General features: G+C 38.5%; 1 protein-coding gene across 4 annotated transcripts in view; it reads left to right on the top strand.

The window, feature by feature from the left end:
• MTUS1 (microtubule associated scaffold protein 1) overlaps nucleotides 1-18065 on the top strand; it is a 175764-nt gene that overhangs the window by 67855 nt on the left and 89844 nt on the right. For 3 of the 4 annotated variants that reach the window (XM_067530554.1, XM_067530553.1, XM_067530552.1), the window contains 2 exons: nucleotides 780-884; nucleotides 2352-2402. In XM_067530554.1, the coding sequence (XP_067386655.1) occupies nucleotides 780-884; nucleotides 2352-2402 (156 nt within the window). Of the gene's footprint in view, nucleotides 1-779; nucleotides 885-2351; nucleotides 2403-15619; nucleotides 16358-18065 lie in introns of those variants that run through there. The other variant, XM_067530557.1, reaches the window with a different exon arrangement.

The raw sequence follows: 18065 nt of genomic DNA, 5'->3' as shown, positions 1-18065 counted from the left end.
CAGTTGGTTCTCTGGCCAAAATGAAATGGCATAATGGAAGATGGCAGGAAAGCTTTCTCCAAAATACTTATTGCTAGAATGCTTCTGTCAAATACATTTGGGCTAACGGGTTACTGTACTCCAACACATCTAAGTCAGGAAAGTTGTTGTACTTCATTGTATTTCAGTTAAAAGCAGGAATTGGAGATAATTGAGATAGGGAAAGGGGAAATAAGGAGAAGAGAATTTCACGAAAACCACAACAGAAAATATTGTATTTAAAATACTGAATAGCCAGCAGAACTGATTAAGGCTTTGATAGGGTGACAAGCAATAAAATAACTTGTAACTCAAGTATGAAAGGCAGTGGCCTTGGAGATTGTACTTTTTTGCTGTCATTTGCTGCAACTTCTACATTTAGATCTAATAGAGGGTAAATTGAAATTTGGAATACATATCTGAAAATGTGTTTACTAACACTCCTTCAGTAACTTTAAAAAAAACCTGTTAAATGATCTTATTTTTTCCATTCTCTCAATTTTCAATAAAGTGAATAAAGTAAATTGAAGTAGCTTTTATTTATCTAAATCATTGTTCTACCACCTTAAAATCTTTCTACAGGGGACTATAGTTGAGAATCTATTTCCTCTTTGTAACTGCATATTGGTTTTTAAAAAAAAAGTAAGTTGAGAGTTTTAAATGATCAGTAACCTTAACTTTTTTCTTAAGTTGGACAAGTTTCTTATCACTGATCTAGTTTTTAAATTTAAACATCTATTCTAAGTCTTTGGGTTTTTTAGGAACAAAGAACAAATCCGCTTCACTGAACCAATGCATACCAAAATCATCTGGACCATTGCTTCAAGCAAGGAAAACCAGTGAGCCAAGAGGCAAACAGTCATTGGGTAAACTCCTTTACTACTTTACACTTTGCAGACCTCCCTTTCTTAAATGAGAATTCTGCTGTTGAATTTTGAAATGCTCAAGATTGCCACTACTAGGAGCACATTAGCTATAGCTCAGAACGATAAAAGTGGAGACTGATATCACAAATCTGTCCCTAATACAAAAATCTGATACCTTTTCTTTGTCATCAGAGTGAAATACTAACCTTTCGTTAGTAGAAAAAATGGTTCAAGAGCATGTAATGTCACCTATTTATCTACATTTAAATTTGCATTTATAAACAAATGTTTTATAAGTAGTATTGTAATAATGTCTACTTAGAGTATACATCCAAGATAAGGCCCTGATTTAGCCCCTTCTTGGAGTTTAATTTAAAGTCCCTGCCAAAGCTTGAGCTTGGCTATTTCCAGAATAATGCCTCTGCCTCTTCCCCATTACCTCCCTACTTCAGATGCTCTTAACCTTTTTTAATCCTGATTTTGAGTTCATAGGACACATCTAGTTGGTCGTCTACATAAATCAGAAGTACAGATCTGAAGCTTCATGAAACATTCTAAAATTTGACACCTTGTCATAGGTGTTCACTGATTACTCACAAAGTTCATAAAGGGCTTAAAATTAAAACTGAATTCCATCAGTCACTGGCTAATGTACAGTAGTTAAGATACAGTGCGAATTGTGTTGCCTCCTAGTTACTGAAGCATATGCTTGTAAGGTCTCATTGTGACTTTACTACTTCCTATGCACATCCAGATGAGTTGAGCCTTTAATTCTTAATTTTTATCTTTGCAAACTGGACCAAGTAATCATGTTCTTGAAAATGGATAACCTATTGTAACTTTTTTATTTTTAAGTTTATACCATGTAAGAGTTATCAATAATGGTTCTATTTAATTAGACTTTACCCTAAAGGTTACTATCAGCTATGTGGTCCTTAGGTCATACTAATTAAAGGCAAATTAGCTTTTTCCCCCTGTTAACTTGGAAGGTTACATTCTCTAGTGTGTAACCATTGGTTAACATTTTTCTCTGTTTGAAAAGCTTGTGGAAATCCCTGCCCACAGATGAAATAGCTGACAATTACTACTGACCACTTGATAAACGCCTCAAGTGGATAAAATAAAATAGTACTATTTGGCTTATATGAAGCACAGCCCTGGTAGTACAAACAAAAAGGATAGTTAAAGGTCAAGTTATTAACTAATGATCTCAATTAAAAGTGATTGCCATAAAACTGTTCAGAATTACAGGAATTTTGTCATGATTTTTCTCACATATCTTACCAGCATATTAATGTTATAGCAAATGTTGGCATTAATCTTATTGAATTATGTATGCCACCACTCAAGGAGGGCACATGAAAGGAGCCTGGGAAGATGTTGTTTTTTTACCTATCTACTGGAACTTGTAACATTCTAAGATACATTAAGATTTATGAACATGAATATCTTCTCTGACCATTGTAGGTACTCCAGGACTAAATGGACCCCGAAATCTATTGTCTGCTTTCAATTCTGGTGAGTTTTTTTTAAATTTGTTTTTCCCTCAGATGGTTGGTAATGGATAACAGAGGTCCACAGAGTACATATCCTTATGTGCCCCTTTAAGATGCTTCTGGTATATCCTACGGTTTTCATTCTTAGATGAAGTAGCCTCACAATAAGTTGGTATGATGTAACTAACCTTGAAGACTCAAGTTTCAAAAAACATATACAACTTTACCTCTTTATCTGTGCTTACTGACTTGATTCTGTGCCATTAGACCACCCAACTGCCAAATTGTACAGTCTACAAATATTTTTGTCTATGAAGCATAAGGAAATCTTTTAAAACAACATACAAGAAACATGGGCAACAAATTTGGATATAGTTAATCTTTGCAGTTCAGTCATGTGGCAGTAATTTGTTTAAACAAACTTGATGTAGTTTAGGAAAAATGGAAGACTCGTGTTGAACAAAAGTTGGTCTTTTATGGATGGCTTGTGTTGACAAATCCTTGACTTTTTTTAATGCCAGCAGCCTGAGCATATGTTACTGTATGCTGTGCTTGAATAGTAGGTTGCAATTAACTAGAAATGTTGGTGTCAATGTGTGTGGCATTGGGAAGAGTGACAGTAGATTAAAAAGTGGCAGATGACATTCTAAACAAATCTGTTCTAAAGTTTCTTTTGAGTTCTTCTCTCTCCTATATTTCATACCAGTCCCCAAACCTGGAGCTAGTACTTACCCAGCGAGTAGATGGAAACAGAATAAATTTTTTAGAGACCATTCCCTTGTACTTAAGGATCTTTCCAGTTCACTTGAACAGATTAATGGGGTCTCTGTGGAAAGAGACCAAAGGTCTGTGGTGGGAATACTAAACTTGCCATTGGAGCATTAATGTGTCCTTCCTTAAAGCTTGCTGGATACGACATATGGTAGAAAGGTGCTACATATTTCTGGAAGACACTAATACCTCCCAAATAAAGATTGGGTGTCTTTCTGCAAGATGTGCTCTACCCAACCAAAGTTATGGACCTAATGCAGGAATTACTGGGTGAAATTCTGTCTGTTATGCAGGAGATCAAACTAGATGACAAATCCCTTTTGGCCTTAATTTGTGGATCATGTTTGCTTTTGCCAAAGCAATACAAGGATTCCAAGCATCTGGAATTTGATCTTGTACACAGGAGAAGAGGAAACTTTTTTTACTTAGTCTATTACAAGTTCAGACCCTTGCCATGATGCAGCAATTTGGCAAAATGACGTTAAATAAAGTTTTACTTTGGTTTCTGTATTCACGTACGTTTTGCTAGTACTGCTTTTTAGTTTCAGTGCAGTTCTGTGAGCCCGGGTCCCTCAATTCAGAGAAGCAGAAGGGATGGCATCATCAAGATTTAACTATTTTGTCACCATCCATTGGCAATAGGAGCAATTAAACCTATGTATCTGGACTAGAATAGAAGATCCCTGGGGAAAAGCGTTGGGAAATAGCAAATATACTAAAGGAGAAACTAACAAGTGAGCCATGCTTTCTATGCTGAAATGCGTAATTCACCACACATGGGTGAAAATTGATCCTCAAGCTAAAACGCTGTTTCCTGTGCTTTGGAATCATGGACCCATGCACCAATGTAACACAATTTTTCCATATTATGCAGACAAGTTTTTCTAACAGATTTTTTGCTTTTTCAGAAGTTACTTTTGTTTTTCGTTCTTAATGATCAGATCACATAGAGCTATATTAAAGTGAAAAAAATGGTGAGGAATACTGAGAGGATTTTGTTTTGGATGTTCTATAGCACAATGCTTTATACTTTACTCTTCTTGAAGTGATTTTATTTTTCTTTAGAATGACTGAATTCCTGATGTCCGCTAGTGCTGTGCAGAATAAGGCTCAGTATCTTTTTTAAAGTGGCTTTGGGTTGTTACAATAAAGCTTTTATTCTAAACATTTTAGACTTCAGTTCCTGAGTTGACTGCAGGGGTGTCCCTCTCATTCAGTGAACACCACGTTCAGTTTTGTATTAGTTGTCAGTGCACTGCATCTATGGCATCAGGATCCTCTAACCTGCCTGATCCACAAAAGTTTTCTCCTACTAATAGGTTGATTGTGATCTTTTTCTGCAGTGATGAAGCTTTTACTTAGGGAAGTTATCATTGCATTTAATGCCACTGGAGAAAGACACTTTTAGAAAAAGGTTTTTGTCCTCTGACTATTTGCATATGCTGTTCACCCAGTTCCCACTCTGTTGCAGTAATTGCTTAAGTTCAGGGCATTAATAAGATAAGAACGGCCATATTGGGTCAGACCAATGGTCCAAGCAGCCCAATATACTGTCCTCCGACAGTGGCCAGTGCCAGGTGCTTCAGAGGTAATGAACTGAACAGGTAATCAAGTGACCCATCCCCTGTTGCCCATTTCCAGCTTCTGGCAAACAGAAGCTAGTAGCAGTTCATAGCATGGTTTTGCACCCCTGCCCATCCTGGTTAATAGCCATTGATTGACCTATCCTCCATGAATTTACCTAGCTCTTTTTTGAGCCCCTTGATAGACTTGGCCTTCACAGCATCTTCTGACAAGGAGTTCCACAGGTTGACTGTGTGTTGTGTAAAGAAATGCTTCCTTTTGTTGGTTTTAAACCTGCTAGCTATTAATTTCGTTTGCTGACCCCTAGTTCTTGTGTTATTTTTTTCTCAACACTTCCTAATTCACTTTTTCTGCACCAGCCATGATTTTATAGACCTCTATCATATCCCCCCTTAGTCGCCTCTTTTCCAAGCTGAAAAGTCCCAGTTTTACTAATTTCTCCTCATACGGAAGCTGTTCCATACCCCTAATAATTTTTGTTGCCCTTTTCTGTACCTTTTCAAATTCCAATATGCCTTTCAAGATCGGCTGACCAGATCTCCTATGCAGTATTCAAGATGGGTGTGTACCATGGATTTATATAGCAGCAGTATATTTTCTGTCGTACTATTTACCCCTTTCCTAACGGTTCCCAACATGCTGTTAGCTTTTTTGACTGCTGCTGCACATTGAGTGGATGTTTAAGAACTATCCACAATGACTCCAAGATCTTTCCTGACTGGTAACAGCTAATTTAGACTCCATAATGTTATATGTATCGTTGGGATTATGTTTATCAATCTGCTTTACTTTGCATTTACTTTGAATTTCATCTGCCATTTTGTTGCCAGGTCACCCAATTTTGTGAGATCCCTTTGTAACTTTTCACAGTCGGCTTTGAAATTAACTATCGAGTAGTTTTGTATCATCTGCAAATTTTACCATCTCACTGTTTATCCCTTTTTCCAGCCCACTTATGAATATGTTGAACAATACTGGTCCTGATACAGACACCTGGGGGACACCAGTATTTACCTCTCTCCATTCTGAAAACTGACCATTTGCTCCTATCTTCCTATCTTTTAATCTGTTATTGATCCAGGAGAGGACCCTCCCTCTTATCCTGTGACAGTTGACTTTGCTTAAGAGCCTTGGGAGAGGAACCTTGTCAAAGGCTTTCTAAGAATCTAAGTACACTACATCCACTGGATCACACTTGTCCACATGCTTGTTGACACCCCCCCCCCCTCCCCGAAAGAATTCTAGTAGATTGGTGAGACATGATGTAAACTAACTGTCCTATTCGTCAGTAGGGTGTTGATATCTGAGTTTCAGGCTCTCTAGGAATTTGAGTAGACCTCACTGCACTTATTTTACACTCGGTTCATGTTTGGAAGAATTGTTTTACAATTAAGAACTAGAAAATGATTTTTCAATAAGGACTTATTTTCTCTGAAATCTAAATTGGTCATGATGAGCTTTATAAATACTTCAGACTGGATTTTGCCTGCAGGCCAAGAATTTCACAACACTGGCTTACTGCTATGGTGAAAAAAAAAGGTTACATTGATTAAAGGAAGTTTGAGAACTTGAGGTTCAAATACCAGTCTCTACTTAAGAACACATCTTGTCAAATCTTTCAACCTGCTGAGCAACTTAAAGAAAACTTTATTTGTATAGTGTGTTCTGTTGCTAATGTAAGTACTTCTCAACTTCTGAACTTTATTTAAAAAAAAAAAAAAAGCCTCCAGGTACTGAGATGGAAATAAGATACAGCTAATAGAAATGTGCATTAACGTGGCACATGAATAGTGGCAAAATCCCAGAGCTGGTTTGGATTTTATTCAAAATATGGTTTATTTTATTCAAAATTGGAACAATTAGGTTTTGGGCCATTAGCTAAGAGTTGTTTTAGCTAGGGCTCAGCAGGACTTGATCTCAGGGATTTATGGGTACAATATTTTGAATCTTAGTTTGGGGGGCTTTTGTGAAAGGTAGAGGGATTTGGCAATGATTAATTGGAGTAATATGGTAATGACATTTTACAGAAACCATAAAACATATTTCATTGTAGGTTAGCTGTGGGTTGTTAAAGATATAGAACATGACTGTTCTGAAGTATAACTTTTTTGCCCAGATATGTTTGTTCACCTATTAGCACAAAAGGTCTTGCTTATGTTTAAAAATCTGCATGCAGGGTTCTTATCTGCAGTATGGTGTAATTTTCCATTTACCTATCTATTTGTAGAATTAACTGACCTTTAAACATCATGAGTCAAAACAGCAATGACATTGAAAAGATGTCCTTCAGTCTATTCTGACTGGTAGACCACAGTTAAAATGCTGGATTGGTGAAAGATCTGTATAAGGAGGAACGGTATTTGAAACCAAAACACTATCTATTGTGAAAGTGCAGTTCAGGCACTATTCCACTGCTATTTTTATATATGTGGAGTAGATACTGATTTGAGCATTCACTTTAGAAATCCTAGATACAACTTGAAAACCTAATGTTAGTTCGCAATAACAATTTTGCAAATGGGTAGGCGATTATTGTGCCAGTTGACTGAAGCTGAAATTCTGAACAGGAAGTGCTGGCTTTCCATTTAGATTTAAACATCACTTCCTAAATCTATCAATACCTGTTAATCTAAGGATTTATATGTAAACTTGTCAAATTATCTGCAGCATGTTTGGATGGAATTGCTTCTATAGTGTAATATTCTTTTCAGTGACAGTTCTTTGGTTCTGTGGGCCTTTGGCTTCCCTCTAATTACTGAATGTATGTTGAGTGTGGGAGCAATTGTGGTGGGGTTTGTGTCCTGGAAGGCACCTGCTCTTGATTTGGGACTTCAAAAAAAAACAAACAACCAATTGAAGGAGCATAATATAAACGTCAATCAACATGGTTTTATGGAAAATATATCTTGTCCAACTTGGTATTTTTCTGAAATTGCAAGTTTGATAAAGGTAATAGTGTTCATGTCAGATAGTTTAAGGCACTTAACTTGGTGCCACACAATATTTTGATTTAAAGAAACTAGAGCAATACTGTCAAGCTGTTTGGAGTGGCTCTTGAACAAGGATGGCAATCTCAGGGCAGACTGTTACAAACCAGGGCACAAACCCCAGATTGGTTGTGTTCTATCATTATATTCACCTATCATGTGACAACTCCTCAAGCACTATAATAGCCTTAACATGGAGTCATAGACAGCCCCCATGGGCACTTACGTCTGTCTTGCCACATCCAGGCAGGTTTGCCTTTATGATAGATGGTCCACACCAAAAATCACAACAATATTTAAGTAACTCCCAGTCCCAGAGGACCAGTCACTTACCCCAGTTCAATTTTATCTCAGATCACACACCAAAGACCATACTTGTAGCCAATCCTGTAATAAGCTAACTAAAGATTTATTAAGTAAATGAGAGATTTACAAGGCTAAAGCAGGTAAACACATACACAAATGAGTTAGTCTATTGCTTATGCTTGGAATGTGGAGAGGGCAATATTTCTAGGCAGCATAATGATATCTTCTTGACAGATTTTTATTTCCTACCCCCAGAGTTCAAGCTGTGATGGGACTAACATTTGTGCATGTCCTCAGACCCATGAAGAGGGGGAAAAAAATCAAGTCTTTGTGCACTAATGTTCCACAGTGGTTCACCTGGTGTCTATAGGCCATCTTTTGTTGGGCAAGAGATGACACCTCTTGTGGTAAACTAATATTTCACACTTGGTAATGCTTTCCTCCTGACTCTGGGGATTTCTAGTTTCATAGCAGTTGTATAGTTACAGAGCAAACACTTAATTACCTTATAACATGGGATACAGACACTAGAAGTGAGATTAATGCATGCAGGAACTCACAAGCGTTTCATGAAGTCCAAACAATAAACAATCTATATAAATCAAATACCTATTTTAACAACACTAACAAGGTGCGCCAGACTGGTTTCCAGCTATGCATTTGTCACTATTCGGTGAGGCCTTGGCATGAGCTGGCACCTGGTTTGCCAGCATCACAAATACCCAATCAACTTGGTACATGCTGAATGGATTAAAACTGGCTCATCTCAATATGTAATTGTAAATGGGGAATCGAGTGGAGTTGTTCCTAGTGGAGTCCCAAAGGGATTGGTTCTTGGCCCTGTGCTAAGTAATACTTATTAATGGCCTAAAAGAAAACAAAACAATTCATTTCTAATAGTTTGCAGAGAACACACAGATTGGGGGAGTGGTAAATAACAGGAACAGACTGCTGATACAAAGTGATCTTAATTACTTGGTGAGCTGGGTGCAAGCAAACTGAGTTTCAATAAAGCCAATGTAAGCATGTAGGAACACACAATATATACCATGCTTGCAGGATGGGAGAATCTAGGGAAGCATTGACTGGGGGGGAGATCTGGGAGTCACGGTTGACTACCAGCTGAACAAGAGCTTCCAGTGCAATGCTATGGCCAAAAGGATTAATGTGATTCATGGATGTATAAAAAGGGAATCTTGAGTAGGAGTGGAGAGATTGCATTACCTCTATTTTTGGCACTGGTGTAACTGCTACTGGAATATTGTGTCCAGTTCTGGTGACGACAATTCAAGGATGTTGATAAATTGGAGAAGGTTCAGGGAAGAGCCATGAAAACGATTGATTGGAAAATGTGCCTTACAGTGATATTCGAGTGCTCCATCAAAGATGGGTGGCTTAAGGGATGACTTGATCTGTCTACAAGTATCCACATGGGGAACAGAAATTTGAGATCAGAGCTCTTCGGCTCTATCAGACAATGGTATAACAAGAGCCAGTGGCTGAAATTAGACAAATTCAAAATGACTTTTTTAAAAAAACCAGTGAAGGTAAATAACTATTGGAACAATTTACCAATGGCCGTGGAAGATTCTCCGTCCCTGGAACTTTGAAATCAAGATTGGTTGTTTTTCTAAAACATGCTCTAGTTTAAACAGGAATTAATTCAGGGAAGTTTTATGGCTTGTGTTATACAGATTATCACAATAGTCCCTTCTGGGCCCTCTATGAATTGAGATGGGTAAATAATGGATTATTTCTGTTCACTGGCAATTTTGAAAACTGAAGGGTTTTGGTCAAACCAAAAATGACTTTTTCCAAATAAACAGTGTTGAAACAAAACATTTAAGAAAAAAATGACTGACAACTCTGGCTTCACTAAGATTGTTTAGGAAGGTTGTTTTTGTTTTATGATGTGAAAAGAAGCTTTGGAACCTGAAAAGTTGCAGTAAAACTGAACTGTTGTCCTCTGGCCAGCTCAATTTAGGAGGTAGACTGACAGCTTTCTCCAGTGACTGTGACAGGTGAATTCTCCCCCAGTCAGATACAGGGCTTTTGGAGCCTTCTTACCTTGCATAAAAGTGCCACAGTAAAGTTCCAGAATTGCTGTTTCCTAATCTCCTAACGATGGTTTGGAACCTAAAACCCTTTCCTGGTGGTTTCCCCATAGAACACTAACACTTACTCACATTAAAGCGTTGCTTTGAGCAGAGGGCATATTGTGTGAATTAAATTTTATTATCCACAACAAAACATTTGGTATATTCATAGAAGGTTTGCTGTCCAGCATGTCTATTTATAACCAGGAAAAACAGGATCCACTGGTAGCACAAAAGCACTCCACCTCTTGTTGGTGTGGACCTGCTTGTCCTCTGAGATTTATTTTAACCCTTTGCCATACAAGCAAGAGTGCAATGCTGGAATTTTGTGTAACTTCTGCTCAGACTTCAAGTAATCACTCTTGCATTTTAATAATAATTATTAAGGGAAGCAGTTGCAATAAACACACAATTTATTTGGGGGATTAAAACCAATGTGAGCTCTTCAGTGTTTTGCTGGCTCAGTTGTTCATTTTAGTAAGGTTTGAATTTTCTCAATAAATTGACCTCAGATCAGTCAGCTAAACTGAACTGATTAGGTTATTAGACAGTTAATATACATTACCACCGTGTGTGAATCTATTTCTGCAGCTGGTGACTGTTAACTTGCACTGTTTATTCTGAAATTGGCTTTCTTAACAATTCTTAAGATAATTTCTAGCAAGATATTTTTTTGCCTCTGCATGATTACAATAGATTATAAGAGCCTGGTTAATTAGCAAACTACTACTAGCCCCCTTGAAAGTCTGGCCTATAAACCAACAATTGGAACCAGATTTCTCTCTGGCACAGAGGCTGTGGTTTCTTAAAATTACCAACTTTGGTGATGAAGCAAACCTATTAATGTCCTGACTAGGATTACTTTCTACAGTAACTTTCTTATTGTTGTATCTAAGCTAGTTTAGATGGAATCCAAGAATTTATAGTCATCTTTTTAGTTTCTGAGCAAATAAATTTAACTACTTTAAGTCAAGAGGTTCTTCAGAGGCCTTACTTTTGGAAAGTTTTCTTGACATGCAGTCTAACTTTTCCTCTGTTTTGTTTCGTTAGCTGTAATGCCATATACCATGCTAAATTATGCTTCCTCCTTAGCAATGACATCTTAGAAGTATCCATAGATTATCCTGTCCCCTTCCCTCTTCAGTAAGTTCTTGGTCAAGCTATCTGTTTAGCTCTAAAAGTGTTTTCACAAAATTAGACCCACTAGCCCCCTAATGTTTGTTCCTTTTCTCTGAACTCCCTTCAGTTTGCATATTTCTGTTTAATGTGATGCCCAGAACTCACTGTAATATTTCAGGTCTGATTGCATCAGAGCTTTCTACAGTACTGCTACCTCTGATTTCATAACTTGGGGCTATATGTACCAAGTTAATTTCTTGATATCTCGTTTGCGGACATCTTGAATTGCTGTCCTGTCACCCCTACTTTTTCAGTATTTCTGTTTCTTACATTTCTCCCTATTTGTAATTTAGACTTTTCACCAGATGTGGTAAGTTGCACTTTGGTTGTGCCCTGAACTGCATGCTATATGGATTTTGCTTTGGGGGGAGACTGGGGGGGGGGGGGGGGGAAAGGGCTTTTAGCAAGTCTGTGCTATCTCCTACACTTAACTTGCAAACAGGTTATTAGCAGTATGTGAAAACCCAGCTGGCAACATCTAGCTGATGTCAAAGCAAATAAGGCTGTTAGCTGTGATTTGTCATCAAATCTTCTGAAATTGAATATTCAGGATGAATCCATTTACCACTTGGCACTTTCTTCCATTCATAGATTTTTGTGTTTTACAAACTGTTAGCTTCAACACACTGTGAAGTAGGGAAGTATTAAAAACGCCATCACTGGTTTTCAACTTAAGTCCATGTTTGCAATTCAACGGTGGGGGCCTCTCTCAACTGTGTTGATCCTCTGAAATTCATTACTGGTAGGTGTGCCTTGTGCAGTTGCTGGTGGGGAACAATGCCATAGGTTCTGTTGTCACCAACGGCTTGTCTACACACCCTCTATCAGTGCAGTTAAACCACTGCAAACTCTTCTGTGGATACATTACATCAATTTAAAATTAGTTAAATTTATTTGGGCAAGTGAAACCAATATGAAACCATGTTTTAACTTGTTTGAGAATCCATGCACAAAGTTGAATTAGTTTAACTACACTGGTGCAACTTTTATTAAAAGGAACATCGAAAAGGCAGCTTGCTGCTACCTTGAGTATTGTTGACTCTTGGGCAAAGTGATTTTTATTAACATCCTCTAATCTCTATGTAGAAGTTATTCAAAGCAGTCAAGAGGTCATAACTGTGTACCCATAGTTTATATATTCTCGGTTAGAGGACTTATTCCAACTAGTCTCATTCAGGCTGCCCTTTTTAAGATGCTCATCTCTTTTTTTACAAAATTGTAGCCTAAAGATGCTTTTGTGAGAGACCGGGAGCTGATCTGGAAAATTATGAATACTGAGATGTCACAATTGTATGAAAACTGTAGGTGATCAGATCAGTGAAGGGAAGTTACTATAAATTGGATTATTAGCGTTTCTGGTGTGATTATACTGATGCAAATTATACTGGAGATAGTGGAATGTTTGTTTTACACCTATAATTCTCTACTTCAGTGGGGTCTGTACAAAAGCAATACACAGGCTTTTCAGATCAGAACACGCAAACGCACATTTGAAAGGCAGTGGGGCATGCTGATAGCTTCAAGGATCCTGTCTCCAACTAGTTGCAAACCTTATTTTGCCAGAACTGGGAGTTACTAGATCAAAGGGATGCAAACAGTTAGTGTCTTGATACCTACAGAGGTGTGACTTGCAAGAGGTTGTCTAGGGAGTTGCCAATGAGTGTTGCCAGGGAGACCAGCTGACAGAGGCTCTGCAGAAGTCAGTAGGGAGTTACGGCTGGTCTACAGTACACAGGTAGGTCGACATAAGGCAGCTTATGTTGTTGGTAGGGCCTAGCCCTGTTAGTCTCTAATGACCAGCTATTCTGCCCAGGAAAAATAGAAGGAAGACATGCTGGTTTCCCTGCTGTCCACCTCAAGTCAGCAGCCATATCCCATTCCAAAGGCTCCTTTCTTCTTGTATATGCAAGGGGTCTATTAGCCCCTTACTGAAACTTAGTGTGTCTTTTTGGTTTGCCATCTCTGAAGGAATCAGGACCATGGAAAGGACAAGTCAGGTCAGCCTGATTGACAGGTGGGCAGGCCAATGAGGGAGCCAGGAGGGTGGGAGGAGGGGGGGTCCTGCCCTCCATGTGAGCTGGAGCTGCCTTTTTAGGCGTGCCTGGGCAGAGCTGACCGGAGCTAAGGACGAAGCAGCATTCAGATGGAAGAGGAACACAGAAAGCTGAATTGTACTGAGCTGACCCACAGCAGCAGAGCCAGAGGGTCATCCCAGAGAGCCGAGCCAAGCACAGCTGCATGGAGCAGAGTGAGCTGGGGCTGGAGCGATCTGGAGCCGGGTGTGATGGGCAGGTGGGGAGAGCAAAGGGGACTCTGGGAGTATGTGGCTCCTGCCAGAGCAAGTATCTGACACTGCATCCCTGCAGCGCAGCTAGGATCTGAACAGTGGGCCTGCAATGTGTGACAGACTGAACCTCCCTCACACCCCGGAAACACTGTTTGTGGTGCCCTCTGCCAGGAGGCAGTGTTAGGTTAAAGGAAAACACCCTTCTCTTCTTATTTTTTGTTTGATTTGATTGCTCCTTGTTTAATAAATTGTATTGCTTTGCATTGTATGCAATGACCAGTGGATCAGGGAAGTGCCCAGTGCAGAGTTAGTACCCCGGAGTGGGGACACCCTAGCCCATGCCCTAAGGGACCATGGCAAGATTGGGGGTGGAGCCCCAGGAATCCTGGGCCCAGCCTTGTTGGGGTTACAAGGACCCCACCACACAGGAGAGTGGAAGGGGAGCCCTCGAGGTCAGGTGGGCATCTGGGTAAAGAGAATGGGAGCAGGGACTCAGATCCTTTTGCTAGCTAACTCTACCGGGGTAGTGTATAAGCAAGGAAAGTTCTCTACAATAGCGGGCCCATTCCCCCAGTTACATATACTTTCTTTGCCCCTCTCCCCTGTATTTTCGTGTCATTCCCCCTTGTTTTTACTCTCTGCTGTCCCCTACTTCTTTCTCATCCCTGTGTCCTGCTATATTTTGTTCTCTATCCTTCACCAAATGGTAAACGGCTGCTCAGTGATCTTTATGGCTAACCTTGGGTGTAGACTCTACATGTTCTTGTCACACCATCTCTATTTCTGTTCTTTGTGAGTGGAAGGTGAGCAGTGGAAATCTAATATTCAGCAGCATGCATTTAGAGTTCATGTTCATATAAAAATGTGCTGTTACAAAAGGAAACTGACAATCAGGATCCAAAAACCCCAAGAGGAGAATGGGGGCTGAACCCCTAAAGAATAAGCAATCAAATCAGCTGATTGTATACACAAAGTACTATAAAAGTGTATCAAGCAATGTCTTTTTGTGAAAGCCAGTGACACACTACTTAGTATAATTGTGAAACGTATGTATTAACACAATATGAGGAATTATGGATACTTACTGATATTATGCTTTAAAGTCTGTGGCCTAGCAAGAGAGACATTTTTTCCCTCCCAGACAGGAGGGAAGGTAGCGCTCTCTCTGTCTGTCATGTAAATTGAGCAATGGACTCCCCATAGGAGTCAACTGGAGGAGAACAGCAGGGAGTCATTTTGACTTGGGGGACAAAACGATGGGTTTTGGGAAATATAAGGAAGGAAAAAGCTATTTTGGCATTCATCTCTTAAGAGACAGAGACCAATGCTCTTGGAATCTGTGAAAGGCTGAGGGCGCTCCACACTGACTGTGAATGAGAAATTGTCTGAAACTAGCATTATAATCTGTTAATTTAGATACCAGAAAGCATGTTTTATCTTATTTGTTTATAACCATTTTCTGTTTCTAGTCTCCTGACTTGCTAGTAAATCCTGCTGGACCTACTGTTCTCTGCTTTCTAGCTTTCAACTCCAGATTTTAAAGAAATATTACATTTTGGCTGTATTACAGTCCTTAAAATCATTGGGGGCATTTTTCTACCTTAAAGGTAGAATGATTTAATAACTTGGAACCGTTTAGCATCGTAAATGAGTGGGGAAAAATATAAACCTTTTGGGTCATTTAAATACATACTGAGCCAGCACGTTTTGCAGGGATTTGTGGTTTACGATAGTGTTTGATTCAATCAGTTATCAGATTACAAGCTGAATCTAGAGATCATGGTGTCTTGTTGAAGTCCAAAGCATGTCATAATATTGAATTAAGGTTACTGCCTTGATTTTATCCCAGTAAATTGAAATACGTGCAGTGCCAGGCCATAAAACTGAATGGCACTTGGCTTAGGAGCCTTCTTAAACATTAAACTGTTTGTACAGGACAGCATTATTTTCTGTGGACTTGTAAGGACTTAAATATGGATGTAGAGGTATGTTCAGTATGTGTTAAAATATGCTCTCTGTTAGAAAGCATTAAACATAATTAAATAAAATTGCTGAGATAAATTCAAAGCAATTAGAAAATTGTCAGAATGGAATCAGAATTACATGAATGAAATGATCCTTGATTATATTGAGGGGGGAGGAGAACTAAAATATGCCTCCAGGAACATGAAAGTAATTTTCTCCTTAACAGTCTCTGAAGAACAATTACATGATCTGTGATGTTATTGGATGATATATTCAGCTTGGAGATCACCCACTTCCTCCTCCCTCTCTCTCTCCTAATTCTTCATTCCCACTGAGTCCTGTAGCAGATTAAGCATGAACAGTGTGATGTAATTCACAGGCTGCAGATCTTCTGAATCACTAAGAGAAGGTTTTATTCTGAGGACAAGCTTTGTTTTTACAACATCTGCTGCGGGGAGAGGCTGCCAGAAGCATTTGAGTCGTGGATGTCTGCTTTCTCACATTCTTATTTTGTCTGTGAATATGGAATAACAGTGAAGGAATGAGGAATATTTGCTTTCCTGGCTTGTTTTCCTTACCAAGTATAGCTTGGCCTCAATCAGCGGTGAATTTAAAAATATAGGATGCAACAGTATATGGAGGGTGTTTCTTTCTTGATGGTCTTCCAGTTTCTCTGAAGACATGTTATGGTCCCCGAAATTTTCCTTATCCACCATGCATGTGCGACTGACTGCAAAGGGGTTGCTCCGAAACCTTCGACTTCCTTCTGGATATAGGAAAAGCACAGTTACATTTCATACAGGTTTGTATTTTTAAACCCTGTACTTAGTATGTGCCTGGGGGACATCTTGTTTATCTCAGCAGCTGCTTATTAATAATTAAAATGTATTCTGGACATGAAACATTTAATCTTGCATAGAAGTTTCTAAAGCTTGCCTTTTTTTTTTAATTTTGTGTGTGTGGGGGGGGGGGGGACCTGCTCATCTGGAAGACATGTATTCTGTTTATGGAGCACAAAATTAGAATTGACACCCTTCGGTCTCCACATCCAGAAATAGAATCTGGAAATTGGTCACCATTAAGCATCTCTTTATTTTTGTTATGGATAAATGCATATAGTGAAATTTCCCATTCTCTGCTCCTTGAAGTGGGGAGAATTATCTAATCATATTGTGTAGCTTTTTTAGTGTTGTGTAATTTTTGCATCACAGCAGCTATATTAAACTACACTGTAAAATGTCAAAATATTTTAAGTATGTCATGGTTTGTAAATAAGGAGCGTAAATTTCACACTTGAAGAAAATTCTTTAATTTTAGCCCTACTAGCAGTGTGCCTGGGAGTACAGAAGTTTTCATTCATATGATTCCAGCTACAGTGTATTTGAAGCAAAAATATTTTAAAATGTCTTAAAGGAATATGATCTGATTTGTCTTCAGTGACTTTTTTCCTGAGAACAAGTCACACATTTTTATCTTGTAAATACATAATATAAAATATGATTACAGATGCTGTTTACGTTTTATGTGAAATTACTTCTGGAGAATACATAATTGCTATATATGCGCTATATAATAGCCAGGGGGAAGTAGGGGATTTGTATGCCATGTGTTTAAAAAAAAAAAAAAAAAAAAAAAAAAAATCTTCTCCCACCTCCACTTTGTCTGACCTATCTTCTCTCCCCCATCCCCATGTAAGGTTTGTTATGTGTTCTTTTGTTTTTTGTTTTGGTGCAGCTGCCTGTGTCTAGTTTTGCCTCTCAGGCATCGGCTCTTTCTCTTGGCCACCACTTATTTCTTTTAAGATCTCATGGAGTCTCTAAATCTCCTTGACATGCCATTTAGCTCTACTAGTTACTGTGTTTCTCCCTCTCCTGACATTTCCTGCGTCTGCTTACGTTTTATCATGGCCTCTTTCCTCCTCTATCCATCTCATGGCAAATTAACATTAGTCTCTCAGCTCCCACTTGATGTTAAAATGGTTTATAAGATTGAATGCAACATAGAATCTTCAAGCAGACTTTCATGTATGTAACATAACTTAGAAGGTAACTTGATGTTGCAAAACTCTTAAGTGGGATAGATATGGGGATTTCCCTGTTACCTGAATGCTACTAACAATTTGGTGTCTTCACATAGAACATGTCTCAGGAAGTATAGGTTTAGCAATAATTCAAGAAATCGCATCCAATCTTAAACTTATTCTCTATTGATTACCTGAACTTGTATCAATTAAAATAGTAAAATATATGTAAGGCCCTTTCTTAGTGGTGTTTACCTTTTTTCCCCTGAAAATTTCCTGGGTTTTACGAAAGCTATTTGGTTTTTTACTGATTATTTTTTTCACCTGACTTTTGGACCACTCAAATATATGAAAATACTTATTGTCAGGAAAATCCAATAGATTGCATTAATTAGATTGTTAATAAATTATTCTAGGTGTAAATGTAAGGCTGTCTGTGAAAGTAAGGTAGTATAGTGCAAGATTCTTACACGTGCGCATACATGTGTAT

This window comes from Emydura macquarii, unplaced genomic scaffold (assembly GCF_026122565.2).
Source record: "Emydura macquarii macquarii isolate MOO-44397 ecotype Brisbane River unplaced genomic scaffold, CSIRO-AGI_Emac_v2 contig_3108, whole genome shotgun sequence".
NCBI lineage: Eukaryota > Metazoa > Chordata > Testudines > Chelidae > Emydura > Emydura macquarii.
The sequence above is the reverse complement of the archived record's forward strand: the minus strand, read 5'-3'. Positions and strand labels throughout refer to the sequence as shown.